The sequence below is a fragment of the Aptenodytes patagonicus genome, chromosome 1 (genome assembly GCF_965638725.1).
Source record: "Aptenodytes patagonicus chromosome 1, bAptPat1.pri.cur, whole genome shotgun sequence".
Taxonomy (NCBI): domain Eukaryota; kingdom Metazoa; phylum Chordata; class Aves; order Sphenisciformes; family Spheniscidae; genus Aptenodytes; species Aptenodytes patagonicus.
Genome location: NC_134949.1, coordinates 213,450,229 through 213,469,649, shown reverse-complemented (window position 1 = coordinate 213,469,649; position 19,421 = coordinate 213,450,229). Strand labels below are relative to the sequence as shown.

The following is a 19,421-nucleotide window of genomic DNA, read 5'->3' as shown; positions in this document are numbered from 1 at the left end:
ACACAGCCAGGAGCAGTCTGAGGACTATCAAGAAGGACTACAGAGCCCTGGGAGCGGCAGTAAGGGACTCAGGAGCGCAGGTAGTTTTTTCATCAATCCTGCTGGTCAAAGGGAAGGGGTTTGAAAGGGCCAGTCAAATCTGGCGAGTCAACAAATGGTTACGCGACTGGTGCCACAGCCAGGGGTTCGGCTACTTAGACCATGGGACTCGCTTTGAGAAACCTGGTCTACTGGGGGCTGACGGGGTCCATCTGTCAGAGAAGGGGAAGAGCATCTTCAGTCATAGGCTTGCCAAGCTGGTGAAGAGGGCTTTAAACTAGAGATGCTGGGGGAGGGGAACCTCAATCCATCCCACTCCTACCAGTTTGATGCCAGGGCCAGCAATAGATGCCCAGAGCCTGGAGAAGGATCACAGGTCAGCAGGAGAGTGCCTGAAGAGCAGCACAAAGGAATGCCAGCCAGTAAGACAGCTTCAGTGGGGGCCCAACTTAAATGCCTCTATGCAAACACACGTAGCATGGGGAATAAACAAGAGGAGTTAGAGACATATGCACACCTGCAGGGCTACGACCTTATTGGCATCACGGAGATGTGGTGGGATGGCTCCTATGATTGGAGTGTTGGGATGGAGGGATACAGGGTCTTTAGGAAGAACAGGCAGGGGAGACGAGGAAGGACTGTCGCCCTCTGTGTCAATGACCAGTTGGAGTGCATGGAACTGCCTGGGGATGGATGAGGAGCCAACTGAGAGCTTGTGGGTCAGAATTAAAGGGGAGGCAGGGACAGGTGACATTATGGTGGGGGTCTGCTACAGGCCACCTGACCAGGAAGACCAAGCAGATGAGGCCCTCTATAGACAGATAGGAGCAGCCTCACGCTCACAAGCCCTGGTCCTCATGCGGGACCTCAACCGCCCCGACATCTGTTGGAAGGACAACACGGCAGGGCATAAGCAACCCGGGAGGTTCCTGGAATGTGTCGATGATAACTTCCTTCTCCAAGTGGTAGAGGAGCCATCGAGGAGAGGTGCTATGCTGGACCTTGTTCTCACCAACAAGGAGGGGCTGGTGGGGAATGCGAAGCTGAAGGGCAGCCTGGGCTGCAGGGACCACAAAATGGTGGAATTCAAGATCCTTAGGGCACTGAGGAGGGTGCACAGCAAGCACACTACCCTGGCCTTCAGGAGAGCAGACTTTGGCCTCTTCAGGGATCTGCTTGGTAGAGTGCCATGGGACAAAGCCCTGGAGGGAAGAGGGGCCCAAGGAAGCTGGGCAGTATTCAAGGCTCACCTCCTCCAAGCTCAGGAGCGATGCATCCCAACAAAGAGGAAGTCAGGCAAAAATGCCAGGAGGCCTGCATGGATAAACAAGGAGCTCCTGGACAGACTCATACACAGAAAGGAAGCCTACAGAGGGTGGAAGCAAGGACAGGTAGCCTGGGATGAATACAGAGAAATTGTCCGAGCATCCAGGGATCAGGTTAGGAAAGCTAAAGCCCTGATAGAATTAAATCTGGCCAGGGACATCAAGGGCAACAAGAAAAGATTCTATAGGTACGTCGGGGATAAAAGGAAGACAAGGGAAAATGTGGGCCCTCTCCAGAACGAAACAGGAGACCTGGTTACCTGGGACATGGAGAAGGCGGGGTACTCAATGACTTTTTTGCTTCGGTCTTCACCGGCAAGTGCTCGAGGCTCACCGCCCAAGCTGCAGAAGGCAAAGGCGGGGACTGTGAGAATGAAGAGCCACCCACTGTGGGACAAGATCAGGTTCGAGACCATCTAAGGCACCTGAAGGTGCACAAGTCCATGGGACCTGATGAGATCCATCTGCGGGTCCTGAAGGAACTGGCGGATGAAGTTGCTAAGCCACTATCCGTCATATTTGAGAAGTCATGGCAGTCCAGAGAAGTTCCCACTGACTAGAAAAGGGGAAACATAACCCCCATTTTTAAAAAGGGAAAAAAGGAAGACCCAGGGAACTACAGGCCAGTCAGTGTCACGTCTGTGCCTGGGAAGATCGTGGAACAGATCCTCCTGGAATCTATGCTAAGGCACGTGAAGGACAGGGAGGTGACTTGAGACAGCCAGCATGGCTTCACCAAGGGCAAGTCCTGCCTGACCAACCTAGTGGCCTTCTATGATGGAGGGACTACAGGAAGGGCTACAGATGTCATCTATCTGGACCTCTGTAAGGCCTTTGACATGGTCCCCCACAACATCCTTCTCTCTCAACTGGAGAGGTATGGATTTGATGGGTGGACTGTCCGGTGGGTGAGGAATTGGTTAGATGGTCGCATCCAGAGGGTAGTGGTCAATGGCTCAATGTCCAGATGGAGATTGGTGACGAGTGGCGTCCCGCAGGGGTCCGTATTGGGACCGGTCCTGTTTAATATCTTCATCAATGACATAGACAGTGGGATCGAGGGCACCCTCAGCAAGTTTGCAGATGACACCAAGCTGAGTGGTGCGGTCAACATGCCAGAGGGACGGGATGCCATCCAGAGGGACCTGGGCAAGCTGGAGAAGTGGGCCCGTGTGAACCTCATGAGGTTTAACAAGGCCAAGGGCAAGGTCCTGCCCCTGGGTTGGGGCAAGCCCTGGTATCAATACAGGCTGGGGGATGAAGGGATTGAGAGCAGCCCTGCCAAGAAGGACTTGGGGGTACTGGTGGATGAAAAGCTGGACATGAGCCAGCAATGTGCACTCGCAGCCCAGAAGGCCAATGGTATCCTGGGCTGCATCCAAAGAAGCGTGGCCAGCAGGTCGAGGGAGGTGATTCTGCCCCTCTCCTCTGCTCCGGTGAGACCCCACCTGGAGTACTGCATCCAGCTCTGGAGCCCTCAGCATAAGAAAGACACGGACCTGTTGGAGCGCGTCCAGAGGAGGGCCACGAAAATGATCAGGGGGATTGAGCACCTCTCCTATGAGGAAAGGCTGAGAGAGTTTGGCTTGTTCAGCCTAGAGAAGAGAAGGCTTTGGGGAGACCTTCTTGCAGCCTATCAGTACTTAAAGGGGGCTTATAAAAAAGATGGCAGCAAACTTTTGAGCAGGACCTGTTGCAACAGGACAAGAGGGAATGGCTTTAAACTAGGCTTTAAACTAAAGGGGGGTAGATTTAGACTAGATATAAGGAAGAAATTCTTTACGCTGAGGGTGGTGAAGCACTGGCAGAGGTTGCCCAGAAAGGTGGTGGATGCCCCATCCCTGGAAACATTCCAGGTCAGGTTGGAGGGGGGCTCTGAGCAACCTGATTTAGTTGAAGATGTCCCTGTCCACAGCAGGGGGGTTGAACTAGATGACCTTTAGAGGTCCCTTCCAACCCAAACTATTCTATTATTCTATGCTTCTGTGATTCTATGATTCTTTGATATGAAAATGTTGAGAACTGCTAATAAGTAATTATTACTTAAAATAACAGCTGATAAGTTGGTAAGATGGTAAAAGACAGCCAAAATTCTATTAAACATTTTACTGAAAGTGCAGACTTTTATCCTCCAGTGTTAGAAATCTCTGTATTATGAGTGCCATGCATATTTGTTTTTTTAATTTGTTCTAGGGAAATGGATTAATTATATAAATTTAGTGTGATTATTCACATTGCTCGGTTTCAGAGATTTAAGGCTGTGGAGTCACCATTCGATCCAATTCACTCCTCAGTCCTGGCTCCACGACTGACTTGCAGATCTGCAGCCTCACACTATGACTCCCTGCATGCCTCGCAACCTGGCTTTACCTCCATTATCTGTATTAGGGGAAGGGAAATGAGGTCTGCATCCCTGAGCCTCATCCCACATGAAACAGCAGCATTAGCAGAGCGTGCATTGGCTTCTGGGAAATGTTCTCAAGTCCCACAGCGTCAATGTAGCTTTAAACTCCCTGCATAGAAAAGAGAATACAGTAAGCCTCCAGTGGTGTTCCAGGTCAGTTTTGGAAGAGTCCAGGACTTTCCATTACCTCTAATGAGATGCTAAGTGCTAGCTAAACTATGTGCCCGTCATTGATACAAATACTGAAGCCTTCACAAGTCTTCATTTTATTTGAGCTTTTATTAGCATTATGTATAAGAAAATTAAGTTTTCTCTTTAATTATAAATCAGCCTGTATTTTAATTTGAAAAAATAGTTTTAAAATATTTTTAAAATATGAAATATTTGCATCTTCACTGTGTTTCCTTCATCGCTTTTGAAATAAAGAGAGGAGGCATAGAACACTTAAGATTTTCAGTTTCAAGTCTGTCACTGGAGTTTAAATGAAGATAGTATTGTTAGGTGATCTATTATGATTTCTTGCATATCACTTATCACACCCCATTGCATTTTATTTAATCACCCCTTTATTAAGCCTTATATATATATATATATATAGTCTTGACTTTTCAGCAAGTCCTTTGGTTTCTTCAGAATAGACCTTTTTCTTCAATTATTCTGTTGCAGTCCATATGATCTAAGAATTCATTTAGTCAGTTTAGCTACAAACTGATGAACATTCTCATTCACTATTATGTTGCTTCTGAGTCTCCAGATAATCTCTGCCAGTACTCCACACTCCATCTGAAATGCAGACTAGCAGCCAACTACATCTTTTAATCTTTTAGGAACATGACCTGCATGCACTGAACTTTCTCTGTTACCATTGTCTTCACTGCAGGCAGAAGTAAAACCTGTTCTTCTTATTCCACATAGCACAAGTATACATTTGGCCACTACCATTAAGAAGGCCAGCCTCCACCTAAAGAGTTCAGGTAATTTTTCCAAAAAGAAAGTGCAACACATTATTTCAGTATTATTGGTGCAAATAGTACATGTAGAAAGAACACCTGTACTGCTAGTGACACCAGCACCTACCTAGCATTGCATCTTTTTCTTTTCTTTCCAGCAATCCTAGACTACACAAGTCTTATGAGGAGCGGCTGAGGGAACTGGGGTTGTTTAGCCTGGAGAAAAGGAGGCTCAGGGGAGACCTTATTGCTCTCTACAACTACCTGAAAGGAGGTTGTAGCGAGGTGGGTGTCGGTCTCTTCTCTCAAGTAACTAGTGATAGGACGAGAGGAAATGTCCTCAAGTTGTGCCAGAGGAGGTTTAGATTGGATACTAGGAAAAAATTCTTCACCGAAAGGGTTGTCAAGCATTGGACCAGGCTGCCCAGGGAAGTGATTGAGTCACCATCCCTGGAGGTATTTAAAAGATGTGTAGATGTGGTGCTTAGGGACATGGTTTAGTGGTGGACTTGGCAGTGCTAGGTTAACGGTTGGACTTGAAGATCTTAGAGGTCTTTTCCAACCTAAACAATTCTATGATTCTGTGATTCTATTCTATCTACAGTCACTCCTAGAGAGAAGATAAAAATCATTAATCTTCATGAATATACTCCCTATCCATACACCTACTAATCTGCATGGAATAACACCTAAATCTAAACCCATGATTTAGTTTTGCATTCATTGATTAATTCTTGGTTTTGCTAGACTCTAGCTTGATTCATTAGTATTTTATCTTGTGCAATGTAAGAAGCAGGTAGCCAAATTATAAGAAACAATCCATACAATGCTTTTGTACCCACATTTTCCTTTCTTAAAAAAGTTTTGCCAGCTGATTTCATTGCCCCTGTGGCAGCCTCACTGTAGTGCTCAAAACTTAGTACTGGAGTTAAACTTCAATAATATAAGCACATTTCAGAAATCACTTACTGCGGTTGAGTTTTTTTAAATAATGCAGATATCTGTCCCAGAAAATATATTTCTGCCAATACACCCAACTGAAGTAATGTACCTAAACATGGAAGTAATGTAAATATGCAGAAGAACAATTCACACTCCTTTACACAGTCCTACAAAAAGGGCTAATAAACTTGAAAATGATGCAAAACAGAAACTACTAATTGCTGCTGCTCTTATTTGTTGTCTTTACAAACTGACAGGCTAATTATTTGAGTCTATTTCAGCAGAAGCATACATACATGAAAATAAAGTTATTTTCAAAATCTGCATTTGAATAGCAGTGTAAAAAGACAAAAAACTAAGTGTGTAATAAGTGTATAGTCACTAAAAAGGAAGGTTGAATAGCATAATGGGTTTTCATGTGGTCTTTTCACCATATGATAATAATAGAATTGAGAAACGCAAAATGTCACAGAATTTAAAGACATGGAAATTTGCATCTCGGAACTAGCATACTATGACCTATGTCTCCCATGTTTCTCATCCTTTTTCAGACTTCAAGACTTTCTTCTCTGTACCAAGACTCGTAGTCCCATGCACCTTTTCCTGTCCACCCAAACTTTCTGAAACTATTAGCAGTATGAAAAAAGTCACAGTTCCCAAAACTGTGAACCCATAACATGTGGTTGAAAGTGTGTGGACTTGGTAAAACAATGCAGTAAATAATTTTTATAAGTCAATGACCAAAACCCAAAGTCTTCAGGTGTACCTTTCTTACTTCAAGCTGGTATTGATAGGACGAATATATCAGGAGGTTATAAACTGCTTAAGGTGTCATGCTGTCCTCAGTACCAGTTGGAGGACTTTTATGACGTGAACATATGAAACCATAAAACTGACAGAGAAAACCCTGCTCCCATGTATTTCATTGCAGGTAGTAGGACAATGTAACTATCTCCCCTCACCCAAATCACTAGGCTAGTAGTCTAAATTTGGAGAGCATTATGGGACTAAATCATTCAAGAGTTTGGAGAAAGTCTAAGTTGATTAAAATTCCAGTTTTCTAGTGCACAGTGAGCATTTTAGCTATTCAGACCTACATGATCAGGAACCTTTTACTTTTCTGAAGGTTACACTTCCCTCTTCACAATATGAATGAATTGGAGTCATAGGTGTATTCTATGGGTCTATCCAGCTTTTCTTGTTTAGAAATGTAAATTCATATGAAGATATAGATACATGTCAAAATTAGAGAAGACAGTGGAGGAAAATGAAATGTCAGAATTTGCTATATGTTATTTAATAGTAGCCACCAGTTGCTGCCATTAATTTTACAAGTGATTTTTCTTAGCAACTCCTTGACATAAAGGGGAAAACTGTGTCTTAGTTCTTTGTGAGATAAGCTGCTGCAAGCAGCAGGAAAATTTTTGTTTACCTTGCTCTCTACAAGCAGAGTTAACTCCTCTTGCTGGCTTAATTCTCTCGAGCTGCTCATTAGACTGCAAAATATGTCTGATGAGAAAGCCATTTTAAGGCATGATGAACACTTAAATCATACTATGTATTGTATTGTTAACTTAGTGATATTTCTTCCTTATCTTTTTTTTTTCTTTGAACTATTGCTTTTTAATATAGCATCTGAAGTAATGTGATATGAGCCTCTGGAAAACAAACATAATTTTGCATAGTTTAATCTCACTTTATAAAAGCTATAATATACTTACATTTATTCAGACTTCCTAAACTATAGCACTTCTATTTCCACAGAAGGTGTTGACTATGGGCCAGTGTTTGTACAAGAGCCAGATGATGTGATTTTTCCAACTGATTCTGAGGAGAAGAAAGTATCTCTGAATTGTCAAGCTCGTGGAAATCCTACTCCCACATACAGGTACCTGTTTTAGAAATTTTTTTAGTTTTCAGGATATTAGCCACTGCAATCCCACTCCGAGAGTCAGTGTGCTTTGGAGAACAACATAACAGAAACAGCTCCGTGACACAAATGGCTTTCCTGATTGAATGCTTTTTCTGATTCTGAATAAGCAAGAAGCATAAGTGGTATTGAATAAAGGCAAAGTGATACGTGAAGTTTCAAATTATGTTCTCTGTGCATCACATCTATCCATGTGGAGGGACTCCTTTTGTCCAGTTTTTTGACTTGTGTCTGTATCAGCTGACAAGATCAAAATCTTTAACTGATTTTTTTTCTAAAGATCTATAAAGCCAAGAAATACTATCCCATTTTATAGGGAAAGCAGTAAAGAACGGGTATGTTAAATGACATGACTATGCAATACAGGATACCATGGCTGAGCCAAATTTGGTGTTTTTTCACTCACAAGTCCACCATTTTACTCCTTTGTCTGTTGCCTATTTTTCCATACAGACTATTATGCCACAGATATGTACTATACAGATCTGTTATGACACACTTGTGAGCCTGAGAGTTTAGTTTATTAATGGTGCTCACTTACAGGTGGGAACAGTATGTTGCAGTCACCTTATACATTTGCTATATCTGACTCTGCTCATATTTTATACAAATTACAAGTGATGTAGGAGGGCTGGGAGAACATATGGTTGACTATTTTTTCCATACACCCTTTATCTTTTCTCATAGAGTCCTTCTTCACTTACAAAGGGAACATAAGGACTCTTATCGCTGTGTTTTGTCATAGGTGACAATCATCAATTCTGCATTTTATGTTTTACCTTTTACACTTATTTCACTTGCGGATTCTTTAGCACTCTGGATGAATTCTCCTTAGACTTGCATTTCTATGGCTGGAAGAAATTCAGAGGCAGTACCATCTTTAGATATACCCATCACAACAGCACTGAATGTGCCTCTTTGCAACAAATGTGAGTCATTAAATGGATCTGATGCATGGCACAACCTCCCCAAACAGCACAGGCATGACTAGAACATGTAACATGGGATTAGGAATGAGTGGCCAGAAATTCTTCAGACTGGAATTACATGAGCTCCTCACCATGTGGGATGAAAGCTATGTTGCATTCTTCCTCATTGACATTCCTTGTGTAATTTCTATTACATATTTGTTGCTTTATTGATAAAAAAATATGTATATTAGTTCCACACACTGTTAAAGTGATATCAGTCCATTAAACATAGCATGTGACCATGAGGAAAAGGCACAAATTCCCACCAAAAGAGGAGAACCCTATGTTCAGCCCTCCCAGACAACCTCATTATTCTTGTGGAGATTTCCTCTTTGGAGAACCTATGTCATCTCCTTTCTCTCTTGGTCCAACTGTTTTTTGCATTTTCTCAGTGGAAGGCAAAGAACAAATACAGACTTTCAGCATATCTTAAAGGGCAGCTACAAAGAGGATTGAGGCTCTTCTCTTCACAAGGAACCACATGGAGAAGGCAAGCGGCAACAGATGCAAAGGGAGGTTTCATACAAGAGAGGTTTCATCTCAATATAAGAAATAAATTTTTTACTGTGAGAACAATCATTCACTGGAACAACCTCCTCAGGGACATGGCAGAGTCCCCATCACTGGAGGTTTTCAAGATGCAATTGAACGAGATGCTAGATAAACTCATCTAGGCTCCCTTTTCCATGAAAGATTGGACCAAATGATCTTTCGAGGTCCCTTCCAACCTGGGCTGTTTTATGATTTTGTGATATCCATTCCTTCAGTTCTCCAGATATTAACTGGTGTCAGCAGACTCATAAACAAACTTTCCTGACTGCTGTTCATGCAAGGAAAGCTTTGACCTGAAAAGCCTAATTCTAACAGCACAGTTTAACTTCTCCTCCTTCTGTTGTTGCCACTTGTCTGTACAGCATATGCAATACACACTACCATTCGGGGGAAGGGAAAAGAGATATAAATTACTTTGTGAGGAATATACTGTTCTCCAGGGCAGGTGCAGAGGGAATTAGCCTCAAAAAATGCTACAGATAGGCAAAGGTTTGTTGTATGTCACTGCCCAACCTTTGGCATATGAAGTAGTGAGGAGAAGGGATATTTCCATATCACCAAAGACCCTGTCCTATTATCTACAAACACTGGACAATAGAGATCTTTATTTACATGGGCTGTGAGGCCCATGCTGCTAAGAATTATTTTCAGCCAAAACCAAAGCACAGTACAACTTTTTAGTTTTTTAAGCTACATTAAAATAACATTTAAAGCACTCAAAAATTCCAAAATTAAGTCGTATCTGCCATTTTAATTCATTTCCTTAGCCTGAATAACTTATGACACAGTGTTCATAACCTGTTTACAAATTCTTTTTTTTTGCTAGGACATTACTTCATTTTAACAGAATGGAGAATGCTCACATCATTTCAGATTTTCTTCTTCCTTGCAAAGAGCTTTTTTCCCCTTGTTCAAGCTCTACCCTGAAATAACAATTTTTAATTTCTTGAGTTCCAGTCATTAAGGTATCTAAATGCATTCATTTAGGGAATAACTCCCCGAGATAAACTGATTCAATTTGCTCAGCATTTCTGCAAATCATACTTTAGTATCACAAGTCAGGACCCAAACAATAAAGAACATAACTGAGACACCTTTGATGAGGAATGCAGACATTCACAAGCTTCCTGTGGGATCTCACAGGTCATCAGTGTTACTGAGTTAAAGGCAGGTGCAGAATTCCCTGAGATGCCGCTTCACTACATTGCTTTCATTGCTTGTGAAACACTGCGTTTCCTATTTTACTTAGGACGCATATAAGCTGGTTAGAAATTTTTTGTCAATATCATTTCCTGATAGAAAAGGCAGTTGAAAAAAAAAATTTAAAATTACTTTCTGTCTGCTTAAGCTAAATTAGAATATTTTGAAATGTTATCTGTCACTTGTCTTCAAGAAATAATGTAGCTGATTTTCCCTATCAGCTCGTTACCTTTTAAGTATTATATTTGTCCTCCCAGATCAGTCAGGGTACCTGGAAGAAAACACATCACACAATTCAGTGTTGCTTTTCCTCTAATGTGCTTGGATTATATGAGGGGAATACAATCATTCAGGATGGACCCCAAGATATATAGGCAGGCAGCAATCAAGATCCAAAGTTTTGCGGTAGCATTACAAAAAAATATTTTTGCATTGACTTTAACTGAAAATGAAACTAAGTGAAGAAAGCTAATTAAAGCAAACTGAATTTCATGTCAGTTCCCATTTGGAAATGCCAAAACATGTAATTTTGTCTTTTTCCTTATCTAAATCTCTCATCATTTCTGGATCAATTAATTTTGCATTTTTATTTCATATATATATAAATATATATACACCCATGTAAAAGTTAACTTTCATAATGATTTCATTCAAAATCTTGAATCATTAATAAATTGTTCAAGATTAAAAGTTCCTCTTCTTTTTAGCTCTGCTATGTATGAATCTCTTTAAAAAAGTAGTGAATCCTACAGACATTTCCCTAGTATCCTTTGCAACATAAATATATTGCCAACAGTGTTTCATTTCTTACATTGAATGAAGCAGGGGTCCTCTGTGATCAAAAGTCCAATCATGAAAAAAGGGGGCAAACAATAGTTTCACAGTTCACCTTAATTCTGGCAATTCTGACCTTTGGATTAAGAAAAATTCAGAGCTACTTTGGCTGAATTCTGCTGTCTGTACCTCATTCACCATGAATGTTAACAAGATAGGGTGAACTGATAAGCATTTTGCTTCATTAAAGTTGCCTCTGGAGTCTAGATGTTGCCAAGTTCTTTGCCCTTGCTGAACTCTGGCAAAGCTTGGAAGTGCCTGGCAATTTCCTGAGGCAACTTTGAAATTGCAGAATGACTGTGAACTAGTGATGAAGGAAATATCTGTGCATCATAATAGCTGTGCTGTACCTGTTTACACTGCTTATCTCTTCTTTGCATTCTTTTAACAATTTCATGTTCTATATGGTTTAACACAAAAGCAAATCTAAAAAGTCTTCTTATGTGGGTTATTATTCTTTAACTGAGATACTGCAACACACACACACCCAGGGTTATTCCAGCATACTGGAGTCTATTAATCTACCACACAAAATCTTTTCTCTTGCAGCCAGTGGACTAGTGCAGGGTTTGTTGTTTCAGTCTGGAGATGAATGAAAGGGGTGAGGCTTTTTGGCAGAGAATGTCCAGGGGGAAAAAAACAAACAACCCAAAACCCACTCACACAACAGAAAAATTATGAGACTCTTAGGTTACTTCTGAAACCTCAGAAAAAGAAGTGTTTGTTCAGGAATTATTCAATGCTTTGGCTCAGGTGTGATACTTTCTAATGTTTCCTACAGCCTGACTTTTTCCACCTTATCTTCACTCCCATCCCTGTCTTTACTGTCCAGGCTTCTCATTTCTCTCCCAAACACCTCCCAAACGTAGTATTCCCTCTGCCAACTCCCCATCTGACCTGAGCTTCCATTTACCTGGTAGCTGCCAGGCATTACCCCTGAGCAGGCGCCAGCTAATTCCAGTCTCCCCTGGACCGGGCTTCTCTGAATTTCGTGTATCCTGGCCCAGCTGATACTGTTTTGCCTCTGTCCATTGCCGACATCCTTTATTTCATAACAGCCTACGTACATCAGTCGACCTCCGTGCTCCTCACAGGCCTTGCTCTTCTACTTTCTGTATTTAAATCGGGTTTCTCCGTTCCTTGGGCCCAGAAGAACAAGCGCTGAAAGAATGGAAAAGAAAGGTTCCTTGCTCTCATGCCATGCTGACTCAGCTCTACGAAGTCGCTAAGCTCATCTAGGCCTAAGGCTTTAAGGATGAAACGTGAATTGAAACGCTGGCTATCATAAGCATGGCAAAAGTCCTGCTTTTGACATAAAGGATGCTTCTGCCAAACCGTTTCCAAGTCCCAAGTGTTTGTGGATGATAATTTTGTGAAAAAAAGGGTCACGAGTTTAATTCAGCATAGGTGAAAGGATGAATATGCTTTCTCCTCAGAGGCAAAAGGTCTGTTTTGAGTGGCTTTTTTCAGCAAAGCTTCGTTTTTGTCAGGCACGCCTTGTGGAACATCTCCATCCAAAGCTTTGCCAAAGTAGTGGGTTCCTGCACCGGGTATCTGTGAGTAGCCGTCCTCCTTAGTAACTGCCAGGGCTGTCAGGTTCTGTATCCTAAGCTTGATGCCTGCCTTTGGCCATAAAAGGCTCAAGGAGTTTCTTTCTTTTTTCCTAAGATGGCTTCGAAATGGAACGGAAATCGACATTGAAAGTGATTATCGCTTCAGTTTAATAGAAGGAAGTTTGATCATCAACAACCCCAGTGAAATGAAGGATTCTGGACAGTATCAGTGTTTAACCACCAACGTGTTTGGCAGTATTTTAAGCAGAGAGGCTGTTCTTCAGTTTGCATGTGAGTAACAATTTTTTTAACATGGATAAATCAGATCTTTACATTGCTTGATAAGGCTCTAAATGGTAATTTGAATCCATTACACAAGTTACACTGTTCACTGACTTTGTTGGGCTAGGATCTCAAAATTAGAAATAAAATGCTTAGTGGGAAAGAGTGGTTTTCTGTGGACTTTGTACTTTTAAAATAGAACCAACTATCAGGGAAAATAACTTTAGTACATTATCCTAAATGCTATCCTCTAATGATGTACTTGAATACTCTGCAACGATATATTTCACTCATTGCTGGTTTCCTGAAACATGTATCACTTTGCCACACCATCTGAGCAGGAGAGAAAGAACTGTAAACTTAGGAATAGAGTTTAGGGATAGGGATAGAGTTAGGGATAAACTGCCTATATATCTGTAGGACAATCTGCACCTATAACTATGTGTGTGAGAGCATAGTTTTGTATGTATATATGTATATAAATATACATGTTTTATGTCCATGTTTATGCATACATATCATGCAAACATTCATACATTATGAGACAGAGTGTTTTTTTGTTGTTAATAGAAACTGAAAATGTCATAGCTTTTGAAATCATTCACTACAATATACTTTCTAGAAGCTATCAACAATTCATGAACCCAAGTAAATGCTATGGTCTATCTGTAGCACGCTCTTTTTCAAACATACTATCAGGAAAAACAGGCCCAGAATTTCAGATATTCTACCTCCAACCCTGACTTCCCTTCAGCACTTTACAGGAAGGCAACCAACACCATTTTAGTGCTTTATCTAGGTAAATCCTACCATGAGGGGTTTTTAAGAGGCAGGGATGCAAAAAGAACTCCACCCTGATTTCTCAGATCCTGCTGAAAATAGGACATTACCACGAAACAAGAGGCAGATCTTCTTATAGCCACAACTGGAGAACAGTGGGGTTAAGGACAAGTTGCCTACCTGCATGTCTACTAACACATCTGGTGGTGTGGAGAACTCAGCAGAGATAGTGTAGGGTCTGAGATTCTCCCTTAATCCACCCCTTCCTGGTGAAGGCAGACTTCTCAAATCTATAGCTTTAGTCTTATCTGCTGCAGATCCTGTCAAGGTATTTGTTAGCAAGATCATGGCACTATCCACCTACTTCTGAGCTGGGAGCAATACTGACGTTTGTCAAAGTTTCCTCATGCCAGGGCAGTATGTTTAAAACTCTAAACATCACAACAGTGGTCTTATCACAGTATTATTGGACCTCAGTCTTAAACGTAGCTCTGAGAAAATTCTGCTACATTTTATCTTTTAGACAAGAAAACTATCATAAAACAAATCACTTGGTTAGAGAACCTGACAACTGCTAAATATAGATAGTCCCAGGGCTCTGAACCTCAGCTTTCTGTTCCCATATCAGGAGCATGGCTAACAGGTGGCCATTTGACCTCAAGCTGAAAAAATAATACAGAGAAAGTGAGAGTTGGAGCTCAAACAACAGAAAGCCTATGAGTTTCAGTAGCTATATCCACAGTTCATTCAGGACCCCATGTACTTCTAGTTACAATATTATCTCCTCCAATAAAACAAATTTAGATAAGGTTGTAAAAAAAAAAGAATAAGAAAGAAGAGGTTGGGTTTGGTGGGTTTATTCTTACTGGATTTTAAAATTATTATTAGCTTGCGCACCTGCTTTTGTAGGTATCAAACTTGTTATACTACAATGGCTTGAATGTGACTTCTGTTCATTAAAGTATTTACTTGGGAATTGTAATGAAAGTTTCCCAGGCAAGGTTAATGGAGGAATGCTAGCTGGAAGCATTGAGGTGTAGCAAACAATGCTGCAGAACTTGCGAGAGGGAAGAGGCTGTTATAAGCACACAGAAATCTTTAAAAAGGGATAGAGAGTCATAACTGGTTGAAGTTCTTTTAGAAGTTCATGAACAACCCCTTCACAAGAGCGATTTCAAGTTCAATGTGTATTTGTAGTTCAACTTCTTTGTAGCATGACACTCCCACTCTTGATTTAATGCTTCTTCAAATCCCTGATCTTAAATGGCTGATGTGTTCCTGTTGAAACAGTATTTGCATCATGCAGCAACTCGGAGTATAAATTGGTGTCACCATACTGTAAACTCGTAGCAACCTATCAGAAGCTTATATCACAGAAATGTTTTAGTAAGTCAGATCCAAAGTAAATTTAAAATAAAGATTTTCATTGCGATTTCAGCTTTAAAATATCTAAGACACTGTCTTGAATTTGACCAGAAATTTCAGATAAATTTTCTTGAAGCAAAGAATGGAATATTTTCATCCTGATATCTTGGGTGATATAAAGTTTACACTGGTTCCCAAAGTGCTGCTACTTTTTATTTCCTTTAAGAAACAAATGTGCTTTTCAGATGCTTAAAGGGAAGATCTTTGCTTTACAGCATGAAGGATAGTTTTATGATTTAAAACATAATATTTTGGAGACCTCTTACTTCATATCTAGAAAAACTTCTGTAATCACAATCTTTCTGAAATAAATTAGGAAATTTTCCATATTAAGATATTTTAACCAAGTAATATATGACATCTCATTTATTAATAACGCTTTTTCTTGCATTTAAATTCATTAATTACCTGAAAACAACCTTGGCTGAGGTAGTATACAATTAAATGGTCTTTAGATTAGACTATGTTCATACAGTAATTAGCATTGAGCTCTAAAGCATTATATAGATAGGTAGAGATGGACTAGACAAAGATTAGCTTACATTACCCTGAAATAAATATAAGAATTTTAAAAATGTCATGCTTGTGATGAAATACTGTAAGATAAAATTTCAGTATAGTTGAAGTAGGACATGTTATAGTATTGCTTGTTAACAGCAGGCTTGCATGTCTCTAGTTATTTTCAGTAGATAGAAAGTAAAGCATTGAAAAAGATTTTTGTAAGGAAAGGTCCTAACCTTAAAGTAATTAAAGTAATTGGTGCCCTGCAATTTTACTGGGCTCTAATGGCTTGAAGGGTAATTTATAATCCCAAGGATAAACCAAGGCATTTCTGATTATGAGATACAGAGCTACACATAATGCCATTCAGTTTCCCTTTTTTCACTGAAAGCCATGGATTCCAGAAACTTACCAGTTTCACAGAAAAATTTTAAAAATTAAGTTAATGGACTCACTTGAATGCATGGTTTGTACTGCTGTGGAAAATAGTTATGTCTTTGCAGCTTGAAGAGCTGTTCTTCTAATTAAAGAGAGAAATGGCATACAGCTCAAAAGGAAACAACAGGGACCATTAAACAAGGCCTTTGACACTGTCTTACAGGAAAAAGCATGTGCTGTAATGTGCCTATGCAAAATATCATGAAACTTGAAAAAGGAGAGCATGTTTATTGCATTGGCTCTTCGTTTTCTCACAACTGCATGGCCAAAAGTCCAGTTGCTATGGTTATTATCATGTAGTTCAGCATTGGTGATGCATTACAAATGTAAATGTTTATGTACTATATCATTTGCATGTGTGTGCATAATTAAAATAGGACTTTGAAATACTTATACAATGTCTTTGGATTTGAAAGAGAGAGAGATATAAAATGAACATTATTTTATACATGTTTAGACATGTAACATTTGAAATAGCCTCCTGTATCACTGGTTATTTTTATGGAGCAAAGTGGAAAGACCAGTTATGTGCAGTTAAAGGTCTGCTCAAAATTTTAAACTATCATAGCAAATATTTATGAAGATTTAAACACCGAAAAAGTTCTCCTCTTTTTTTCTCTTCTTTGCATTTCTTATGATCTTTCATGCCCAAGGTCATGGTGTTTTATGCTATTTTAGGAAAGTAAGCAAAAAAAAAGAGAAAAAAACCCATACTGTAACAGAAATTAAGGATAAATATATTTGTCAATAAAAGCAAATATTTGCCAGGAATTTCTTTTGTCTTCAATAGGATTTTATGCAGAAAAAAATGGGGGAAAAAAGCCCAAAGATAACACTGACCAAATATCAAGCAAATCAGAATTCTTGATCACAAAAATTATATGTTTAAAGTCACATTTCAGAAGTTTGCTCATAGCAGGTTGTTAAAAAAATAAAAAGCTATCAGTTTGCTACAGCTTCAAATGTCATTTATACTTCACAATCACAAGGAATAGTTCATATACGAAGTATATTTTTTTCTTAACAAGATTCTAATCAGCTCATTAAAATGTAAGAGCGTTAGAGGAATAATTACCGAATTCCTTTGGCCCATCTTAACGTTAATGAATTTTGTAGTTCTGGGTGTGGCTAGCTCTATGGAAGACTTATTCAAATCCCAAACACGTCTTTAAAGATTCTGCAGTCAATGGAAATAGAAAAGGGAAAGATAGTTATTCTAGCTTAAGTTTTTACTCCATTAAGAAAAATTGTGTATATATGAAGGCAAGAGCATCAGCCAAATAAAGCAAGCATAGCAAACTCATAGTTGCTGCAAGCAGAAACCTAACTTCGTTGAACACCTAGTAATTTTACAGAAATGCACAACATCAAAAGTGTTTTGAGGGTATGAAACTTAATAACAAAGTGTAAAAGTTTTATGAAGTAACTTACACACTAAGCACACATACATTGTTAGATGGTTTTAGTTTGGTCTCTTATCTCCTCTCATTTCTGTTGTTAGAAATTTGTGTAACATAAAGGGAGGATTTAAAAATTAAACTTTAATATTAATTTCTCAGTGTTGGCTACTTTTGGCTAAGTACATGAGCTAAAAAAGAATAAGTGACTTGAGCCTGATGGGAAATTGAAAAAAATACAGAGATTCCAAATTGACTAAATCTACCTGCCTTACTGCACAACAGCTGCAGATTTTTGTGCTGGGTTCCACAGCCTCTGTTTGGAACAGTGGCTTTGACTACAACTTTAGCTATAACAGCGAATGTATTTTGGGCTTACCTTTGCCACATGTACAATCTCTGTATTCCATTAGGTCACAAAACAAAATTGCTTTTCTCTATCTGTGGATTATTCAACCTTTCACAAACCTACCATCTTTGTGATATTTACAGCCTGGGCTAAAAAAAATAAAGAAGTGGTAGGGGGAAATAACTTCTCAGCTGTCATTTATGAGACTCCTCACTGCAATTTTCTTAATCTGATTGTCACTGGCTTCTTTGTATCATTTTCCTTTTTTTTTATTAAATCTATTTTCTCATTTAATCTACAGAGAAGGGTATTGATTAGATACAATTTAAATGTCCTTTTCCAATTGATGAGCTACCATGACTGTCCAGTGATGTACAGAATAAGAAGTCAGCCATGATGCAGACATATAAATCAATAGTTTTCTGGGGAGACAGCCTGTGCACTGCCCATTCCATCACGGCACACTTCTGACAGCCTGTTAGTGAGTTCACCTCCTAAGAAATTAACTTAATGAGCCATGTTTTCTTTCTTGCCACCATGCTCCCTGGACATCTTGTTGGGTTTACTACATAATTTCCTAGTATTAATTTGTAAAGAGTTGATTTAATTACAACCCTCTATACATGAGAAAAACCTTGATTTCTCATGTTAATTCCAGAATATGCAACGTAACAAAATGTTTGATCACATTACAATATCAACATTTTCTTCTAAACCATACAAAGCTAAATAGTATTAAATACTTTAAAAGAAAGATGAGAACAAGCTGAAGTGGGAAAGAAATCAGAATGCAACTAGTCATACTTTCATTTTTAAAAATGTCCCTGATCATCCTGTAATACAGCCTAAGTTGGGTATTGCTTTGCTCTGAAACCGTCACACCAATGTGAAGAATATTACTATGTTGGTTAAGAATAGCTACAGCTACAATAGTGATTTGCAATATAAAACTTTTGGATTTTTTTCTGCATAATTCCAAGTTGCTGTCTGGGGGAAATGCATGCTTAAGATACACCTGCAAACCAGGTGTACATGACAGAAAAAGTTCATTGTATATAGGACTGGTTGCATTTTATTCATAAATAGTTTATTAATTGAAGAATATCATTCAATGAACCTCAGATTAATATGAATTTGTGTCACACTCCACGAGTAGTTTCAGGTAAATGAAGACTGAGGAAATTGTGTTATCTTACTGAAGGAGGGGATCTGACTTCTAGTTCAGATGTGGAGATTCTGCTTCCTAGCTCTTCCATTGTTTATTTGTGCAAGGTGCGACAATTTCACAAGGAAAGATTGTGAGATCTTTCTTACAAAATGAGATTTCAAGGCTAAGGTCTTCAGTGACTATAGGACTCAGATCAACCCCCCGGGCCACAGTTTCCCACATAAATGTTCAAACCACTTACACATATCTACTTCACAATTCTGCAGATCTAGTCCTTTCTTTTGTTAAGAGAATCAGAAAGAATTTTAAACTGAAAGATATGTGTTTTTTTCATATAAAAATGGTGAAAAAATGAAGCTTTGAGTCAAATTAGAACTTTTT

At 39.5% G+C, this 19,421-nt stretch overlaps 1 protein-coding gene across 7 annotated transcripts in view; it reads left to right on the top strand.

Annotated features, from left to right (window-relative positions):
• The window catches only part of CNTN5 (contactin 5), a 721,166-nt gene that overhangs the window by 441,353 nt on the left and 260,392 nt on the right, over positions 1-19,421 (top strand). For all 7 annotated transcript variants that reach the window (XM_076328246.1, XM_076328247.1, XM_076328249.1 and 4 more), the window contains 2 exons: positions 7,425-7,548; positions 12,816-12,991. In XM_076328246.1, the coding sequence (XP_076184361.1) occupies positions 7,425-7,548; positions 12,816-12,991 (300 nt within the window). The remainder of the gene's footprint in view (positions 1-7,424; positions 7,549-12,815; positions 12,992-19,421) is intronic.